We start from the raw sequence: 19,026 nt of genomic DNA, 5'->3' as shown, positions 1-19,026 counted from the left end.
AAAGACACAGTTTGTCACTGGCACATTGAATTGCAGGTGTAAAGCAGGTAGCACCGAAGTAAAACAAGTTTTAAGCGATGCTGAGCCTAGACAGACAGCACACTGTTTCTCATCCTGAGGACTAATTCTGCAGACATGATTCATAAATGAAGTTTCTAGCTGTAAAGGCTCCCGTTGTCAGAGGTGGCTGGTCCACTGCTCTTAGCAGTAGAAGTGGTGTGGCCTGGACTGGGCATTGGGGCATTAAATCTACTTATGTGTTATATATGGTTCCTTTCAGGGTAAGGGTCTGTTGGTTAGTTAAATTTCCAAAGCACTGTGGTTAAACAGAGGGAGTTGAACTCCAAATAGGAGTTGAACGCTACCACACTTGATTTGGATTTTTATATGATTGCTGAATTTCATCCATGCATAAAAATGAATGAGTAAGGACACCAAAGCTAGTCCCACAATTCTTAAGTTCCTGTATGCTTGTATTGCTTGTGTTCATCCAGAAGCAGAATTTGAATTAACTGTTGCAGGATAAGGGAAACAGGAATGTGTAGTAAAACTGTTATTGTGGAACCACATCATGCACTTAGTCATAAGAATTTAACCCAGTCTACTTAAAATTTTATTTCCTAGTGCTTAATATTGGTCACCTTTCAACTTTTACTCACGACATCCATTGTCCAAAAGACATTTTTAAAAGATAAGCTTATGTATTGATACCTTGGTAATGTGCCGTGCTCCCCAACAGATGCAAGGGGGGGGGCATTCATTGAGGGAAGATAAAGTGGATTTTATAAACTGATTATGGTGACCACAGTTCCTAAGAACAGTACCTGCTGTTAGGTTATTGCACAAGGGCCTTGCTTTCAAAGTGTTCTAAGTAATCAAGCTCCTATTTAAAGTAGTAATAACTATGGGAATACTTAGATATGCTAACCTTTGGTCTTTTATTTCAGTAATTCAGCTGTGGACCATTAAAAAAAAGTTTTGACTAAGAGAACATGTAATAAAACTTAAGCAATAACCCCCCAGAACAAAATTGCAAGGATAATGAGGAAACATTGTGGACTAAATACTGATTGTGGTAATTAATTGATAATATAAGGAGCACAGGTTGCTTTGCACTGTAACTACTCCTATGTCATTTCTGTACCCAGCTCCCATACACTTAGTATTTGACCATAACATAACTAAAAGAGGACAGATTTAGATTAGATATAAGGAAGAAATTCTTCACTGTGAGGGTGGTGAAGTGTGATGGTTTCCCAGAGAGCTGTGGTTGCCCCCTCCCTGGCAGTGTTCCAGGCCAGGTTGGACGGGGCTTTGAGCAACCTCGTCTAGTGGAAGGTGTCCCTGACCATGGCAAGGGGGTTGGAACTAGGTGATGTTAAATGGTCCCTTCCAACCCAAACCGTTCTGTGATGCTGTGAAATGTTGTTTGAAAAGATAGTCTTCTGGAAAACCAAGCCTGAGGGAAGTCTGTGTCACCTAATGAGTAACAGCTCTCTCTAGTTGGAAAGTTTACACTGCAAATCTTTGTTTTATTCCAGACTTGCCAGTAGAATTTGGGATTCTAATAAAATGCACCAAACTTTTAGGAAGGGAAACAACTCTGCTTTCTCATTCCCTTTTCTTCTTTCAAATGAAGATTTTGCTGCAGTGAACAATTAAATAGTTATTGCCAGAGCCTGTTCTCGAAAGTTGGTGGTTGCATTGCGCGTGTCCTTTATAAAACATCTTAGAAAGCAATAACAATGAAGTTTTTTCACAAAAAAAAATTCCAGATCCCTCTTCAGCAGTGCGCACTTTACAGTTAAGGTTAGGAAGCTTGTGTTTTGGTTACACTGCAGAGTGTTAACTGATGGTTTGTATGCTTTACAGCTGTTGACTTCTTCAACCAGATCAATATGCTTTATGGAACCATTACAGACTTCTGCACAGAGGAGAGCTGCCCTGTGATGTCTGCTGGCCCAAAGTAAGATTATTTTTTACCCACTGTTAAGTGTGCAATTTTTGAGATGATTTTGCATTTGAAAACTTGAGACTAGCTCAGTTGAGTGCCAAAGATAAGGTAACTTCTGTGGGTGGAAAGGATGTCTTTTCTTGTTACCTGTGGAGGGAAGAAAAATTTGAACCTTTGTTAAGGGAGTGGGGAAAGGAAAGGAAAGGTGTGTTTTTGGTGTGGTTTTTTGTTTGTTTATTTATTTGGGTTTTTTTTCTCCTTTTTCTTTAGCCTGGGAAGTAAACTGATGATCAAAACTATTTTTGTGAAGTGTTAATGACAGCTTCTTAAATTAAGATTGAATTTTTTATATACAAGCATTCAAATAGGGCATACCAGAATCTTTCTTCTAGGCATTTAAGTAGGTATTGTAGATATAAACTTGGCTCCAGTTTTTAGTAGTCTGGATAAGAGTCCCTTACCCTGTCCCTCAGTTAAGTTTCACTACTTTGATTCTTGCTTATGCTTTTGAACAGACATCCCACTTCTGTGTTTTTTCTTGCTCTCCAGCTGCTCAGTGTTTTCCAAAGAGGAAAATACCTGCATTTCTAAATGAGTGGCAAGGGAGAGCACTGCTTCCTTTTAAATTACTGTAAAATCTTAAATAAACAATAAAGAAAAACATTCCTCTCTTCCACTTCCTTCTCCTTTATAATGACATTTGTTGTTATTGTATGAAGCCAGTAATTGCCAGCCAGTGTGATGGAGAGCTGAGGATATGCAAAAGGATGCTGCTGGGAGGGCAAGGCGAAGAGGACAGGAACTCGGCAAGGCGAAAGCAGCCAGACAGACTAAGAAAAGCTTTGGCACTACATTCTTAAGCTAAAAATGAATGCCAAAACCAGTGTGGACAGGCAGACCTGCTGCTGCAAAGCAGGGAGGGGTGAAAATACAAAAGGAATAGAAGTTTACCATTATGCAAAAGAACTTGGGGATAAGCTTGTGCAATAACATAGCCCATTGTCTGCTTTGTGCCTTGGTGTGCAGAATGGACTCCTATTTATTAAATAAGGGCATGAAAATATTTCTTTGCTTTATTGTTTGTCTGCTGAGAAGCAGTTATTTGGGGGTGGAGGTTAATTATTAAAAGAGTAGCTGTCTGGTTGCCAGACTAAACAATTTATTTCTCTCCAGAGAGACCAATAACTATTGACAGAAATACATGTCGTACTAAATACTTATGAAACAGGGTAGGAAAGAGATGCTAGAGACCAGAAGATGCATTCTACCCAGATTTTAATTAGGTCATCTTGTCCCTAGGATTTCTAGAGCATTCCCCAAACCCTGCAGCCCCCACCTGTGCTCAGTCAGGGATAGGTATTGTGAAAGGATCAGAAGTTTTGTGCACATGAGGGGCTGAGGCCAGGCAGGCTCAGGAACGGGTGATTTGTGAGGCTGGTGGTGACCACCAGTGGCTCATATACAGTGTTTTTTAGTTTGAGTGAGTGTGGCCTTCTTTCTCTGAAAAAGTGGCCTGCAAAATTTTTTTCAGGGAGGTACTGCTGGAAAACCTGTCAGCATGAAAGCACTGATATTTACAGATTTTTTTTTTTCTGTTTCTTATCTCTGTTTCCTGTTCTCTTCTGGCTCAAGCTATATTAGTTCAAGAGGCATTGAGTCTTAGGTGCTCGTTAGTGCTTCTAGGCTGAAGGTTGCTGTCTGCTCACATCCATGGCTGAGCTACCACCAGTATTGCATCCTCATCTATTTCAGACCAAAGAGTATGAGTTAGCTGAAACAACTTACATAAGGTTGTTTGAAACAAGTTAGGCAGCCGTAGCCTGAGTAGCTGGAGAAACCAAAGCAGCAAGCACTCTATGGCTCTAAAATTTGCTTTTTGCATTCTCACTGGAAAAGTGTTTATGGTCGATGTATTAAAAAAGGGTTGTAAGGTGCTGGTGCATACATAGGTAGCTGTTTAGAACTCGTTGTGGTTCACTCTGAATTTTCATAGCACAACTGACGAACTTGTAGCAGTCTATGGAGAAATTAAACCAGATGTCTTAGGTGAGAGGGTAACCAGAGCAGAAGTGTGGTGTTTCCTGTATCCACTGCCTGGTACTGGTGTTTTTGTCTTTAAAAACCCTTTACAAGGGGAAAAAAAAATACCCTTGGAAACAGGTCACCTCACTTCATGTGTTTTCTGTGTTTTATTTTTGATATAGGGTGGGTTACCTTCTCTAAAGGGCTCCCTTGAAGCAAATGCTTGGGGCTGTATGGTTACTTCTCCAGCCCACTGGTTCTTCTTGGTAGCTATCTTAACAGAAGAGCTTAGCTGAGGCAGGTAAATTTTTGTGTGCTGTGGGATAGATTTAATTTCTTCTGGACTTGTCTTTGTTAGAAGGATTGCTGACTTTGCTTTTAGCAGGGTGTTAGTACAGTGAGTTAGTTAGGATTGACGTGAAGATCAAGAACAGATCTCCTCCTCCTCCTGCCGTACAGCTCATTGTCTAACAATTTGAAAGAAGCATTGGTTTAATTTGTTCCAAAACATACGATTACTCACGGTAACGTTCCATTCTTTTCACTTCAGCAAAGACCAACCATTTCTTACCCAAACAGTTGGTTATCACTCCTTGCTGTTCTTACATCAGTTGCAGTATCACCGGCACTGCAACAGGCATGATAATAAGTTAAGAACCTGTATAGAAGTAATGTTTATTAACCAGCATTGGGTGAGGGGAATTTTCTGTATTTTCCTCGCAGGTTGTAAGTCTTCAGTAAGAGCACAAAGGAGGGACATGGCTACTGCATTTTTCAAAGCTGTGTGTCTGAACTGGGGCTCTAAAATCTGTATCTAGGCATTTGTTAGTGCACTAAGTTCACTCTTAGTGGCAATGAGATCCTTCTATTTTTCTGAGGTTTGTGGGTCCATAGTGCTTCTGTCTTCCTATGTTCAAATCAGAATAGCTGGGCACTTGAAAATGGATGGCTCCTGTAAATCCTACGTGGCTGTAATATGGTGTAATTGAATGTTCGCATGCTGCCTTCTGCCCATTGCATCTGCAGAAAAAAAAATGAATAAATGATGTAATCAGGTCCTTGAAATACCCTGTGTCTCTTAGCAGTAGCAATCCTTTTGCCTTTTTGTGACACTCCCTTCTGCACCTGTGTTGCTTGATGACTGAGGGACAAAACAGAGTAAGTATTTTTCAGCAGTCTTGTAATACAGTTTTGCTGACATTTAGAGATGATAGGTGCAAATACATGTCTAGGAATTTTTTCAGAGGCATTACTGAGCCCCTGTATTTTATTGCTGTTGGACAAGGTAACAGCTTTAATTTTAGCCAAGATGGTTTTTGGTTTGTTGTGGGTTTTTTGGGCCATGAACATGTAATTGTGCAGTAGAGGATCTGGTGCTATGATTGTTTATACTTAGGGATATTTTCTAGTGTGAGAAGCTTAGTTGGGTTTCTGTTTATAGATAGCAAATAACTTGTGTTTATTAGTACGAGAGAATTCTACCAGAGTCATTAGGGATTCTTAGTTTTTCCCCTGCACTTGCTGAAGTGAGCTATGTATTTGTTGCTCTGTCCTTCACATGGTGCCCTTAAAAACCTCTACTAAACTGCAGAGATTTCTGAAAATGTATTTTCTGTAGAGAAACTGTCTGTCACAGTAAGGTTAATTTGTTTCTATCAGCAGAGCTTGAGCTAGAAATGTGATTTTTACCCTTCATTTCCTGCAGAACTTCAAATGATTCTAGTACGTGGGAATTCTTTGTGTGTGTTTGATATTTTTTTTTTTTTTAAGAAGTTAGGGTAGGATTCTTGATTTGTTTTCGGTGATGTATTTAATCTTGTAGGAAGAGTTCATTTTCCCCTCCCTTGCAAAACCCAAGCCTTTTGACAGCCTAGGAACAACCGTGAACATTGTGCCCACTGCGTGGAGCACGGGAGGTTTGCAGGAATACTTTTGGATTCTCTATATGACTTTATTTTTGTCAGGACATATCTGCTGTTTCTTAAGAGCTGTGTTACTTAAAGGGTCATTCTATGGCATTCCTTCCTCTAAAAAATACAGAATTAACCCATAGTGTTGGGGGGGAGGGGGGCTTCTTACAGATGTTATTTGGATGAGATTTTTAGCATGTCATATAGTTTGTTGCCTTGCTCTGTCTCCAGTCTGAACCTGGCACCTCTGTTAAGTCTTAGTATTTGTCCTACGTTAATACCACTTAAATCTCAGTATTAGGGTAATACTGGGTGGTGACGAATACTGATTTTTCAGACATCCAGACACGTTGTAGTCCATTCAGTGTGTATGGATTTTTTGTATGTGTTTTGAGATACAATTTTAAAATGCTTTCAGGTCCTCAGATTTGTTGCTGTTATAAAAATGGGATTTTTTTATACCACTGTGAGGAGCACGCTCATAATCACTTGTAAAATATATTTATTGTGAAAATGTTCTCCCAGTTACTGTTCTGACAAAACTGAATTTGTTTAACAAAATTAGAAGCCAGATTTATCAGATACCGTTAAGCTTTGCATAAAATTATGTGTATGGTCTTTAAAATAGAAGACCATCTCCAGTGTCTGCACAATACTAATTGGAGATAGCAAGGAAGGGTTTATAAACAGTGGGGGTTGTAGCCCAAACATTGTGGTATGCTACTACTGTACTAAGAAGTAACAACCAAATCGAGCACGCTATCCTCCATGACAAGAAGAAATATTAACCGTTAATAACATCTATTCTTTTAAAAAGAACTGAGATAAAACTTGCGGGTGAAGTGGCTATGTTTCCTGTAAAAGCATGGTGGAGCTGACATCACTCTCCTTATATGTTTTGTTTTGTTTAGTTTTTTAAATTTTAGGTTTTTAGAGGAGGAGTGTTGCAGCTAGTCTGAATCATTGTTCATTTGTTTCTCTGGGAGGATTTCAGAGCTGCAGAGCTCAGCAGTCCTGTTGGTTTCTGGCTTGGCAGCAGACTCACCCCACGGATAGCCATTCTCAGCAGTGCTGGCTGAGCAAGGCTGGCTGATTTAAACCTGACGTGAGGGATTGTGCTGTGTTCAGATCTAAAAGAGAGCACGACTCTGTGCTGATGAGAGAAACTGCTCAGATGTTATGGACTGGCAAGGAATATTAAGATACATGCATTTGTACTCAGCAAGATGTAGAAAGAAACACTGTGGTTCACTTGAAAGCTGGTATTGTCAGGCTCGCAATGTTAAATGTGTTGGGGTTTTTCTTATGCTATATGTTCCCAAAATTAGCCATCTTCTGTGTCAGGACTTTGGTCAACTGCATTCCCCAAGGCAGTGAAAATACCTGTTCCATTCTAGTTTCATGAGGACTTATTTCTATCTGGTTGTGCATATAAATGGATGCTTTTTCCATGGCTTTTTAAATTCCTGAAGTTAAAATGGTAATTGTAAAATGAATGATACTGGAATCTACTCAATAAATGTGATACATAAAAGATGTCAACATTACTGGTGCTCTGAATGGAAGAGGCTTAAAAAGAGCACACGTTCTACTGTTCCATAGTCATGTCAGTGGTTTGTGAAGGTGTGATACCACCTTATCTTCAGATGGAAAAATTAAGCTAAAAGGCCTGCAACTATCAAGTGGGTCAGTGGTATAACTGGGAACTTAGATTTTTCTGATTCTTGGTGTGCTGCATGGTATCACTAGACCTTCAGCTATGAACCTTTTCTAAGGAGGAGTATTTAGTCTAGAAGCTTTCTTCCAACTGTTAGCTGAAAGGCATGTTATATCATCTTTCGGTTTTGTAATAGTATTCCTTGGCATTAACCCACCTCTGAATCTATTCCATTTCTCTTACACAATCATTATTTGGGTTCTTTGGCAAGAGCAAATGTAGTTTGGTCTTCAGTTATGCAAAATCTATAAGAATTCCATAAATTTTAGGGGTCTAATATGTCTGGCTGGCAGCTGCTGCAGATGTTGACCACTGCCACTGGCTTTTCAGATCCTGTTTGCCAGTGGAGGAGAAGAGAAGCCCATTACTAAGGCTGATTGTGTGAAATTTCACATGAGAAATCAGTCAGGTGCCTTCACTGATTTGAGTCCTGGAGCTTAGCTTTTACTTGTGTGAGAATCTCATGTAACTTTTTAATGTTTCACTTCAACAGGCTGTAATTTTCTTTTGGAGTGGAGAAAAAAAAAAAAGCTTTAAAAAAGAATAAGTACCTATTGGCCTTTCAGGGTTTGTAAACCTATTCATACAGCACCTTTTGATGTACAGGGATGCAGATCTGACTGCAGGCTGCCATGTGTGTTTTGGCAGTAGCATTGCAACTGAGGATGAATGAGTTGTGCTATAAAGGGCGAAGTTTTTGAAGGCCTTCACAGACTGCAGAAGGGAGTCCAGCTAAAGCAGGATTGCAGTGGGGAGACAGGGCACAGAGCAGCTGCAGATGACTGGGGAGCATTTGGACCTTAGTTTCAAGGAAGGGCTGTGGGAGGGTGTGGGAGTACGGGAAGCGGTGCAAGAAAAGCAGCCTTCCAGGTCTTGATATGAATGATTCACTTGTGTTAAGAAATGTCTTGTTGTTGTCGTCCCAACCCAGATATGAGTACCACTGGGCAGATGGGACAAACATAAAGAAACCAATTAAGTGCTCTGCACCAAAGTACATTGATTACCTGATGACTTGGGTCCAGGATCAGCTGGATGATGAAACGCTATTTCCTTCTAAAATAGGTAAAGTAAATAAGTAAAATTGAACAATGTATCTGGATTACAGTTGTACAGGAATATTCAAGTCTTATAGCATTAAAAGGTGTCCTAAATGACTGAGGAGTAGGGCAACTTTAAAAGGTTACATTATATATATAAAGGCACTTCTGTCTCTTAAGATAAAATTTTTGTGGTAGTACATGAACTCTGATACATGTGTTAATACTCCTGATAAACATCTATCACAATTCTGAATGCAGGAAGTACTGTTTCTATTTAATAATTGACTGTGTTGATCAAATCTGAAGTTTTTTTAATTTTGCATAGTGGACTGTTTCCTTAGAAATAAGGCAGAGGGTCTCAAAACCTTTATTGGTACAAACTGGTGGCTTACTGATGCAAGAAACATGTCTGGTGCTTGTGAGGAGCTTCTCCTGGGTCTTGCCTCTAAAGAAGCTGAATTGCGTCTTTGATCTTAAGTTAATGATTTTTTTTTCTTTTCAAGTGAAGATGAAAGACGTATATTTTTAAGAGGTTTCTTTCAGAAAAGCAGGAGGAAAATAATGAACAGCCATCAGTTTGGAAATGATAACAAGAAGAAAATCCTGCTTCTAGAGGCACGAAGGACTGCTTGTTCTAAAGCTCCAAACTGGCAGTTTTCCAGTACACCACTACTCATAGGCTTATGATCCGTGGTGAAATAAGGAAGGGAGATCTGTTTAATTGCTTTTATTATGTGAATAGTTTCTGAAGCATTTGACACATTTTCAATAAGCCTCTTCAAAGAAACAGGGCCACCTGTCAGAATCAAGTGGCATTTGTTTTTACTTACAGTTAAGCAGATAACCAGAGAAGGGTGGTTAGTTTGGGAAGAAGTGACAAAAAGCTAAATCTCCCCTGCTCAGTAGATGTGAACATGGTTTCTTTGACTACTATGGCATTTGTTTTAGTGTTTCAGAGTAGAGTTCAGAGCTGGGGTAGGAGTTCGCTGCTAGTGGGAATGATATTAAAGAGTTACAGTTACCATTAAAATTGTGTTCAGAAGACTACATCAGGACTTGCTCTTTCTTTAACTGCAGCATATACTTTGCTGAAGACTTTTTTATTAGGATGTATTTTTGAAAGGTAGCGATTTAGAAAGAGACTTAAAGGCCACCATATATAAGCAACTAAATATGAACTTCCCATGCCGTGCAGCAGACAGTGAAGGAAATATAATGTACATGTAAGCAGGGCAAGCTTAAGTAGGAGTATGCAAATTTTATTGCTAGGGTTTTAAAGCATTAGTGAGACCATGATTGGCCTACAGCAACCAGCTTGGGCCTCTGGCCTTCAGACAGGACTTCAGCAATTGGAAAGACTGCAAATGAATGAAGCTGACGGGTAAAACTGCTATATGATGAGAAGCTAGACAGGTTTAATCTTTTTAGATGGCTGATACATGTCTTTTTTTAGCCTGCGGATGTGTCAGCTAAAGAGATTATTGCTCCCAGTAGCTGGTTGCTGTTTCCTAACGAATTTAAATAAAACTTGTGCACTGACAAAGGTCTGCTTTTGAAACTGATTTTACGTGTCCTGGGTCACTTTCACTGAAATGACTGAAGGGAGCATGTTTCAGAGTACTGCAGCAGTCAGTGAAGAAAGCAGTAGCCTCCGGCTAAGGGATGGTGATGAGCAGGATGGAAGCATGAGTCTTTTTGCTGGGCACGAGACAGGTGGAAGGGAGCCTATTTCTGATTTCAGTTTAGCCAAGAGAAGTGTAAAACTCCATGGCTGATACCAAAGGTTACCTACAGTTACCTACACAAAGGTATTTGGTGTCCCTTGTGGTATATCGGACACATCCACAGAGCCACTGGTGAGACTCCAAGCCTGCAGGAGACTTCGCCTTTTCTGCCATTGTCAGTCGGAGGGCAGGCAGGTACCGAGAGGGCATCTATAAGCGAATTAGATACCTGTGCTTGGGTAACTGAATCCCAGCAGAAAGGAGGAAGATTCTCAGTCAGAGGAGGTTCTTCAGGGAACTGTACTGAGGCATAACAAGACTTAGTAGCTGGAAGCTGAAGCTAGAAGGGTTCAGCATAGAATGTAGTCAGATGGAAAATGTTCATGAGCCACTGGTCTGCTGAAGGGAGGGAAACTTCCCCTCTGGTCTTTCCATGAGCTTGTTGTTGTGCTTCAGCCTAAGTACATTATGTGATTTACAGATGGAATTGCTGTGTGAAACAGAACAGCCCTTCTTGTGCAAGAGATAGGATTGGGCATAGATAGCGTTGTGGCTTTCAAACTACATGAACGTGGCATGGGCATTTAAAAATAAGTTATCTGTTTCCTTATTTCTAGGTGTACCATTCCCAAAGAACTTCATGTCAGTGGCAAAGACAATTTTAAAGCGTCTCTTCAGAGTTTATGCTCACATTTATCACCAGCACTTTGATCCAGTGATTCAACTACAGGAAGAGGCACACCTTAACACTTCTTTCAAGCACTTTATATTTTTTGTTCAGGTAAGTGGGGCAGGAGCATTACAGTTACAGTTATAGTCTGGAAAAAGTCATGTGTCGAAGTAATGCCCCTTCAGTTTCTTAACAGTTGGTGTGTTTGTAGGAGAGTCAACACCTCCAGGACCCTAACTAAGATATAGTGTCTTACTCTATTTTTATGTGTATTTACTGCTAAGCATTCAAGGAATGGAAAAGTTTTCAGTGAAGTGTTTGTTTGCTACAAAATTGAATACCAAAAAGTGTTCCCTACCAAATAATTTAGAACAGTAATTCCTAACAAAAGAAAGAGGAGGACAGGAGGATGGTATCTGAAGCTGGACTGAAAAGAGTGTGCTTGCTTCAAAGCTACATTCCCTCCCTCCCCTTTTAAAAAAAGAGTATCTTCTTGCATGTCCTTCCTTTAAGTGTGGGGAAAAAACTTTAGGCAGTGAAACACTGCTATTCAGCTAACAGCAGATAAGCAGAAAACGCTGTAGTGGCCAAGCCTGGTCTTGCAAGAGCCTACTACCAAATAACTTGTATCTGAATAAAACTTCTCAGCTGAACTGCACATGTAACACTATATGTATGTCTTTCTCTTCATCCTTTTTACAGGAATTCAACCTTATTGATAGAAGAGAACTTGCACCACTTCAAGAACTGATTGAAAAACTCACCTCTAAGGACAGATAAAAAGAAGAGGATATCTTGAAGTCACTTGTTTCTTTAAGCAAGCGTGTGGTATTTGTTTTTTTGTTCGTTCGTTTTTTTTAAAAAAAACAAAACACCTGTGCTGTTACTAATGACAGCCAAGATCTACTTTCTGTGCTTTTATTAGGGGAAGTCTTTTATCTGTTAGTGACACGTGGTAAATAGCTTTTTTTTTTGATTATTGTTACTCATTGTGGAATTTTAGCAGGTGCTGAGTGTTTATAAAGGAAACATGCTTGGTTGGGGGATTGACTCTGCTGGTGGATGGGTTCTTCTATTGTGTCAGTGGTAGCCCATTCTCATGAAGTCCCTAAAAGACTTGCTTACATTCTCTAAGTGCCTTGGCAGACTCACTTCTGAGGTGCAAAGCACATACAATACTGAACATTGCTGGAAACAGAAAATATGAACTAACACCCAGGACACTTACTGATACTTGTTTTAGAAAAATATATATATGCTTACACTAAAAAAAAGCCATAACTTACTGAAATCAATGATCTCCAGCTTTTAATACAAATATTTGTCTTATTTTTATAGAGATTAATATAGAATTTTTCAAACCTAGATATTTCTTATAAAGAAAAGTGATGATGAAGTTCTAGTCGCTAAAGCGAAACGATGAAGGTGGTGTCAAAATTATAAAGAATGTGTGCTTAGCAAGTAGTTTCATGTCTGTTGACATTGGTTTTGGCTTTTCATAGTTTTATTTTTTTAACAGGGAAGCACCAACTTGGGTCAGTCACTTCTGTTACGTTTCCTAGCATTTGCCAAATGAAGGGTTAGTTTGCACAAATACAGTTAAGGAAAATGTTCAATATAAAAAAATGCAGTGGGGTAATACTAAGAAAAATCTGACTTGAAGAATAACTAGTGAAATGATGTTTGTAAGTTATGAGCCTGGCTCTGTGGAGCTCTGGTGGCCAGTGTTTTCTGTGGGAGGAAAGTGTGAATATGATTTCATGGACCACTTTGGATTTACATTAACATGATGGTGTTCTCTCCCATTCAAAATTGCAGCCCATCTCCAAGGAACTACAGCAGTTAGGAAAAGTGATAGGAACATAATGGTAAATTTTTAGTCGTTTGTAATTTGGTAAGTGCATCTTCTGTTTCTGAGAGAACCTAATCAAAATGTGGCCTTCTGTCACCTGGGCTAGTGTCTTTGCCTCTCTAGCCTTCTGTTTTCTCAAACCAGAAATGAGAATCTCCTGTGAGAAGTTAACCTCTGGGGTGATCCACAGACAACGACTTAGAAATTTCTGCTGCAGCTGTATCAGTCAGGTTTCCCATTGCCGAAGCCTGTATGACAAGCTTGCTTGTTCATTTATGGATCTTGTCAAAGCCATTGTGTTTTGGATTCAGAAAAATCTATATTAGGTTCTGCAATGTGCTATCCCATGATATCACTAGTTGCCAAATATGGTATACGAGGTGGTTAACGTTACCAGGCTTCGCTAGATTGTGACTCTGCAAAAACACCATTTTTAGGCCTGAGTAGTATGACGACCTTAACTGACTGGTGTACGCTAGACTGACTCTTGAGCCGCTAAAATTTACAGGTGAAGCCAAGGTTAGCATGTGACAGAAAAGTTGAGCTTAAGTTTTGTGTGTCTTTGCTTGACTGAAAATGCTGAGTAAAGTGGAAAATACTGGGCAGCAGCCTGCAAAATATGTAAGTGGCCAGTAGTCTAACCAGCTACTAAACATCTAAGCAGAGTAATAAACACGTACTCTTTTGGGAGACATAATTTTATCTTGGAAGTAGTGATTCTAGTATTTCAGAAGCCTCTGAAAGTTATTTTAAGAACTGTGTTATCTTCAATGGAGTTAAGTTTTGTAGTCTGCTTAAACTGCTTCCTGGAGAAGCAATTTAATGTTTCATTACCTCTTCTGTCTCTCCTTTTTTTTTATTTTTGCTCCTCCCCCTGACCCCCCAACAGACTTGAGAACAATTGAGAAAACCTAGTACTGAGCTAGAAACTGGCATTGTCTACTTGTTTCACTGCTGTTTATTTAGAAATGGAAACATGGAGTGTTGTGAAGAATAGTCATGCAGTGGTGTTCATACTGAATTTAGGTTTGGCTACACTAATATTAGATAGAGAGGCTGCTTGCAAAACACCCGCAGTTTAGCATTTGTAATGAACACAGTCCTTGGTGTCATTCAAAGCTTCGTTGCAGTTCAAGAGAGCGTAGAATGTCTTTGGCTCCTTTGCAGATCAGTGTCATTGCCCGTTATAATCTGCTCAAAGAACAGGTGAAATTTTTGGTGATCCCTATGTTTCAGCTTTTTTTATGTCATAGAGAATGACCAAGTTTTGTTAATCTGTGGATGTCAAAGGAAAGGACTTCTGTGTTGTGGTTTTCTTAACATTGAGTGTTGGGATTGGATTGGAGTTTCCACAGTCCACACAGTCAGGCTGACGATGCAGAGAGAGCTTTCCGTTAAATGTTTTAACAAACTCCTGTTTTAAAAAAGGTGGAGTAAGATCTTCTCCCTTCTCAGTCAGTAAGGATCTTGTCTCTCCTGTGTGCGTACACACATGTGGGAGGAAAAGAGGGGAGTTACTCTATGTCTTGTTACCTCTTCAGGGAGTTGGGGGTTGGGAAAACATGTACAAGGCTTAAGAAGGTGAGAGGCAAAACAAAACAAGAAGCATGAGCACAATTTCCTTTCCATTGGCAAGTTGCCTGTGACTGCCGTATTCACCCCAATGCTTTTGTCAGTCCTTCTGTTCATAGGACATATCTGATCTGGCAAACATTGGATTTCCCCATGCAATTCTGTTGGCCAGTGGAAGTGTCAGTCAGTGCTGTAGCACCTAAATGCTGCCATCTGGAGTTGAATACTGGGCTGATAAGAAAGAAGGAGCTCCCGGGGCAGAACATCCCATGTGTTGGACTGGGAAAGTACCATCCTGTTGAACAGTTGGAGAAAAAGTGTTCCTTTGGTATGCACTATTGTTTTTATGTGCTGTATGGTATGTTTGACAAGGTAGCTGGGAATGTGGTATTTCTGTGGACTGTGTGCATCATTCCCGATGTCTTTGCAGCTGCAGGACTGTTTTTAACTGAGTAGCATACCTGACATCTGATGTGGACTCGACTGTGTAAACCTGGTGTGGGAGCAGTAGGATGGCAGTGCTAGCTTTGGGTGCAGGGTTGGAGGGATCTCTTAGGTCAGGATGAATAACGCAGAAGACGATCATCTTTTCAGAGTTACGGGAGCAGTTGGTGTCCACCTGACTATGCAAAACCAGCTTAACTCCCAGATTTGAATGGCACGATTTTGACCAGACTTCAGTCACTCAGGAAGCTGCATTTAAGAACATGATCTCAACACACACAGCCTTTTATGTGTGCTTCTAAGGAGTGTTTAATGACTAAAAATTTTCAGCTACAGAGGTGTGAAGAGTGCTGCAGATGCAGTTTTATATTAAAAATCCTGTAAACTTTTCAATGAAAACTGCTTTGCTGACTTGAGTTGGTGTTGCTCAAGAGGTTGTGTGTGCATGTTCACTGTGCTGGTAATGCTTACTGGAGAGGAGCCTTTTAACCAGTGCTGGACCTTGTGTTAGCAAGTTGCAGCAAGACATGAGAGTGAGAATTGCAGAAGCCTGCTCCAAGCTGCTAAATAGGAGACATCCTCCATTAGATTTAAAGCTGTCTCATTGGTTTGGCATCATGTACCAGAAAGAAACACAAAAGAAAAATATTTAGAAATGAGGATTTGCTTGGAGTGATACCAGTGCAGTAGTTTTCATTCTTGGCATACTTCTGCTCTGGAATGGTGGTGGTGGTGGTGTTTGTTTTTTATTTAAATAGCCAATTCTAGAAATTCAGAGGCATCTGCTGCAGTTCAGCCAATCAGAATTAGAATGTATTATGTAAAAAAAAAAAAAAAATTAGTCTTGTGGGATAGTGTATTTTTTGTATTTAGTATGTGGCAGTAGAAAACACTTTTACAGAATAGTTTCTAGGCATGTAATAAAAGCTTGGAGATCATGATTTGCCTGACAGCTGTATGAACACATTGTTTAATTATACAACACTTGAAAATAACAACATTAAAGATATGTATGCAGTGTTTGGGATTTAGTATCCCTATGCTGTTTATATTTGCAGCTTTTAATTGTTTTTTGCTTCAAAAAGATGTGGGACCAGAAATTGATGTGTGTTTACACTCTTAAAGTAAGGGCACATTGATATGCTAAACAAAAGTTGCCATGTTGTACAAACGGAATCTGGATCAAGTGAATGTGTTTATAAAATAGTGCATTTGTTGGGGGGAAGGGGGAGGACACCCCCTCACCCCCCCAAATAAACCCCAGAGAAACGAACCCTGAACAAACCCCGTGCTGCTCTAGGCTCACTTAGAGATGGACTCTGTTATGTGTCATAGGTGCTTTGAGACAAAAACTTCCAATTTTGTTGTCATTGGGAGTCGAAGATGCTGGTGGGTGTGAACCAGGCTGGGCTGCCAGTGCTGCCTGAGGCCTTCCAGTGTAAAAGAGTCCTTAAATTCTAAGGTTTGTGGTGTTTTTCAGCTACCAGCGTATTTGACCATGTCAGTGATTTGGGTGGTCACTTCAGGAGGTCATCTACCTCGAGACGGGATGGGGCAAACTCTAAGTTCATCAAGATCAGCCACCGTTGCCAATGTTGACGCTGTTTAGATGGTGTGGATACATTATGTTTGCAGAAGTAATTTTTCAAGTCGCTCAAATTCAGGTCAGGGATACAGGCTAATCATGCAAAAGAAAAATGCCACATTCTGCTGTTGCAGGTAGCTGAATGGTAGATGGAGAAAACAGGTTTCAAGGGGCAGGTGGCCCGCCTGCAAGTATCAAGTTTCTTTTACTGCTTACTATGCAATGTAGAGCTTTGAACTTTTGCTTTTACTTTAAGATATAGAGGAGCACTGTCCTTATTCAGTATTTAGGAACTGAACACTCTCCCAGTCTCCCTGACACTCATTTAACAGGTAAGGATACCTATTTGCTGCTATGGACTTTACTTACCTTTCAGATAGTTCCTTTCTGTTTCTCGCTGCTCCCCTCCTTGAATCACCAGACACAATTTTACTATAAACACATCCTTTTTGAATAGTTGTGGGTTTTTTTTTTTTTTTCTTTCTACCCTCTCCCCACTTCCTACCTGCCGGAGTGCTGTATTACTGTATATAAACTGCCCCCTTTTAGTTGGACTATTAAAAAAGCTGCAGCACGAACACAGATTCCTTGCTTTTATTTCACTAAAAGATTTCCTGTTACACTGAATCTTGTTTCCCTCACCTCTGATATCAGTTGTCTTTTTTCCAAACTGCACTAGTAAAACCACTAGCAATTTTATGGATGCCTGTTGTCTTTTCCTGGATATCTTCTCTTTTAAGATGAGACTAACATTGATTATTTTAAATGTAAAACCTTTTTATTTTCCTGCTTTTCTTACAATTTCTTCTTGCCAGGTTAAGATTGCAGTCTAGGTAAATATCAAATTCTGGTTTTGTTTGAAGAACCAATTACCTAAATTGTTCATAGAGTATTGTATTTTTAGGGGAAATTAATTTTTATAGCCACTAAACTATACTCATTATTTTTGTACATTTGCAACTTCTGACATTTTTCAGAGACATGTCGCGGAGGGTACACTTATTTTCATGGCTGTTTTACTACTTTGGGGTGCTGTGGTTGTGTTGCTTAGTACCTAGAAGCACATACCTTGATGTGCGATGGAAGAGAGAGAAGAATGCAATAAAAGTGAAGGAGGTTTCAATAAAAGGCTATTTTTGAAGGAAAAAAAAATATTATGAAAGCAACACTAACCTTTCCTCCTCCTTTAGAATTCTAAAATATATGGGAGAAAATGCAGTGTAAAATAGAAAATGCAAGATGAGAACCCTTACTGTAAGCTAACTGTGCCAATATCGCTTCAGTTTGTAGTCACTGATAGTTTTAAATGAGAACAGCTTTTAATTAAAAAAAAAGTTGAATGTCTGATAATCTGCAACATGTTTATTTGAGAGTTGTAAATAATGTATACAGACTGTTGTATGTGATGGGACAAAATATTTAAATTCTAGGTTTTTTTCAATAAGAAACTGAAGGCTGTTTATAAGAGAAAATAAATAGCTATGTTTGACCATGATTGTCTTTATTTCCTTCTTGAATTTGTTCTAAATTATCTTCTACTTGTAGATTTTTTTCTGTATATTGTACACATACAAACATTACACATACAAATTAGATTTTTGTAATTGCCTTGTCTGAATTTGTGAATATTTGTATTGCAGGCAGACACAATAGCAATAAAACAACCTGATACCCTTTTAATTTCCTTGTTTCATGACCTGAATTTACATAGTATGGATGGAGCTTGGTGGGGGATTTGCGATAAGTTTAATATTGCATTAATGGCATCTTGGCGCCAATCCCAGGGTGGCTTTGAAAGCTTTGCTCAGGAGGAGGGTGTCCTGCTGCAGCTGTAGCACTCCATGCTCTCAGACTACCAGCTTCACATGAAATACAGACTCTGCTTTTGGCTGAGCTCGGCAGCACAGGTTCCTTATTTTTTTTTTTTTTTAATACTCCTGTTTTTCCTTATAAAAGCTTCCTGTGACCCTGACAGCCACAGAACTCCAGGTTTCCTACCCTCCCATCTGCATCCAACTGCCTTCTCCACTCACTCCCGTAACTCCAAAGCACCCTGTCCTGTGGTAAGTCACCTCTTGTGTGCAGCAGGGAAGCAGTTTGTGCCATCAAGTTGAAAAAGCGATTTAAAAATCTTGCTGTTAATTTAGTCCCCACAAATCTCGTGGTTGAGGGGTAGTGCAAAGGGAGTCTTGTCTCAAGAGTGTGTTCACAGCCTGCAGCCATCATACGCAGTTTTGCATGAGAGCATGTGCTGGTTATGTCTGCCTTGCTGCCTGTGCCCGTTGCATAGATTTGAGGATTTTTTTTCCCCTGTTTAACTTGGTCACTCAAGAACCAAAACGTTTGAACACTGTGATGGTACTCTGGGAAACACATTGTCAAATATGGGTTTGGTGGCTGGCAGGGCGTTCTGGGGTTTTCAGCAATAACCCACTAAACTAGTGGCACCAACCTGCGTGTCACTTGTAAGATATTTCTGGAAGTTTTTCTGAGGGAAATGGTTGCTTGTGAGGGCCTTTTGGTCACGGCGATG

At 39.8% G+C, this 19,026-nt stretch overlaps 1 protein-coding gene across 2 annotated transcripts in view; it reads left to right on the top strand.

Annotated features, from left to right (window-relative positions):
- The window catches only part of MOB1B (MOB kinase activator 1B), a 43,708-nt gene extending 25,535 nt beyond the window's left edge, over positions 1 to 18,173 (top strand). For both annotated transcript variants that reach the window (XM_074867036.1, XM_074867037.1), the window contains 4 exons: positions 1,873 to 1,966; positions 8,535 to 8,668; positions 10,988 to 11,151; positions 11,743 to 18,173. In XM_074867036.1, the coding sequence (XP_074723137.1) occupies positions 1,873 to 1,966; positions 8,535 to 8,668; positions 10,988 to 11,151; positions 11,743 to 11,820 (470 nt within the window). In that variant the 3' untranslated portion in view covers positions 11,821 to 18,173. The remainder of the gene's footprint in view (positions 1 to 1,872; positions 1,967 to 8,534; positions 8,669 to 10,987; positions 11,152 to 11,742) is intronic.
- The last annotated feature ends 853 nt before the right edge of the window (positions 18,174 to 19,026 follow it).

This window comes from Strix uralensis, chromosome 4 (assembly GCF_047716275.1).
Source record: "Strix uralensis isolate ZFMK-TIS-50842 chromosome 4, bStrUra1, whole genome shotgun sequence".
Lineage (NCBI taxonomy): Eukaryota > Metazoa > Chordata > Aves > Strigiformes > Strigidae > Strix > Strix uralensis.
The sequence above is the reverse complement of the archived record's forward strand: the minus strand, read 5'-3'. Positions and strand labels throughout refer to the sequence as shown.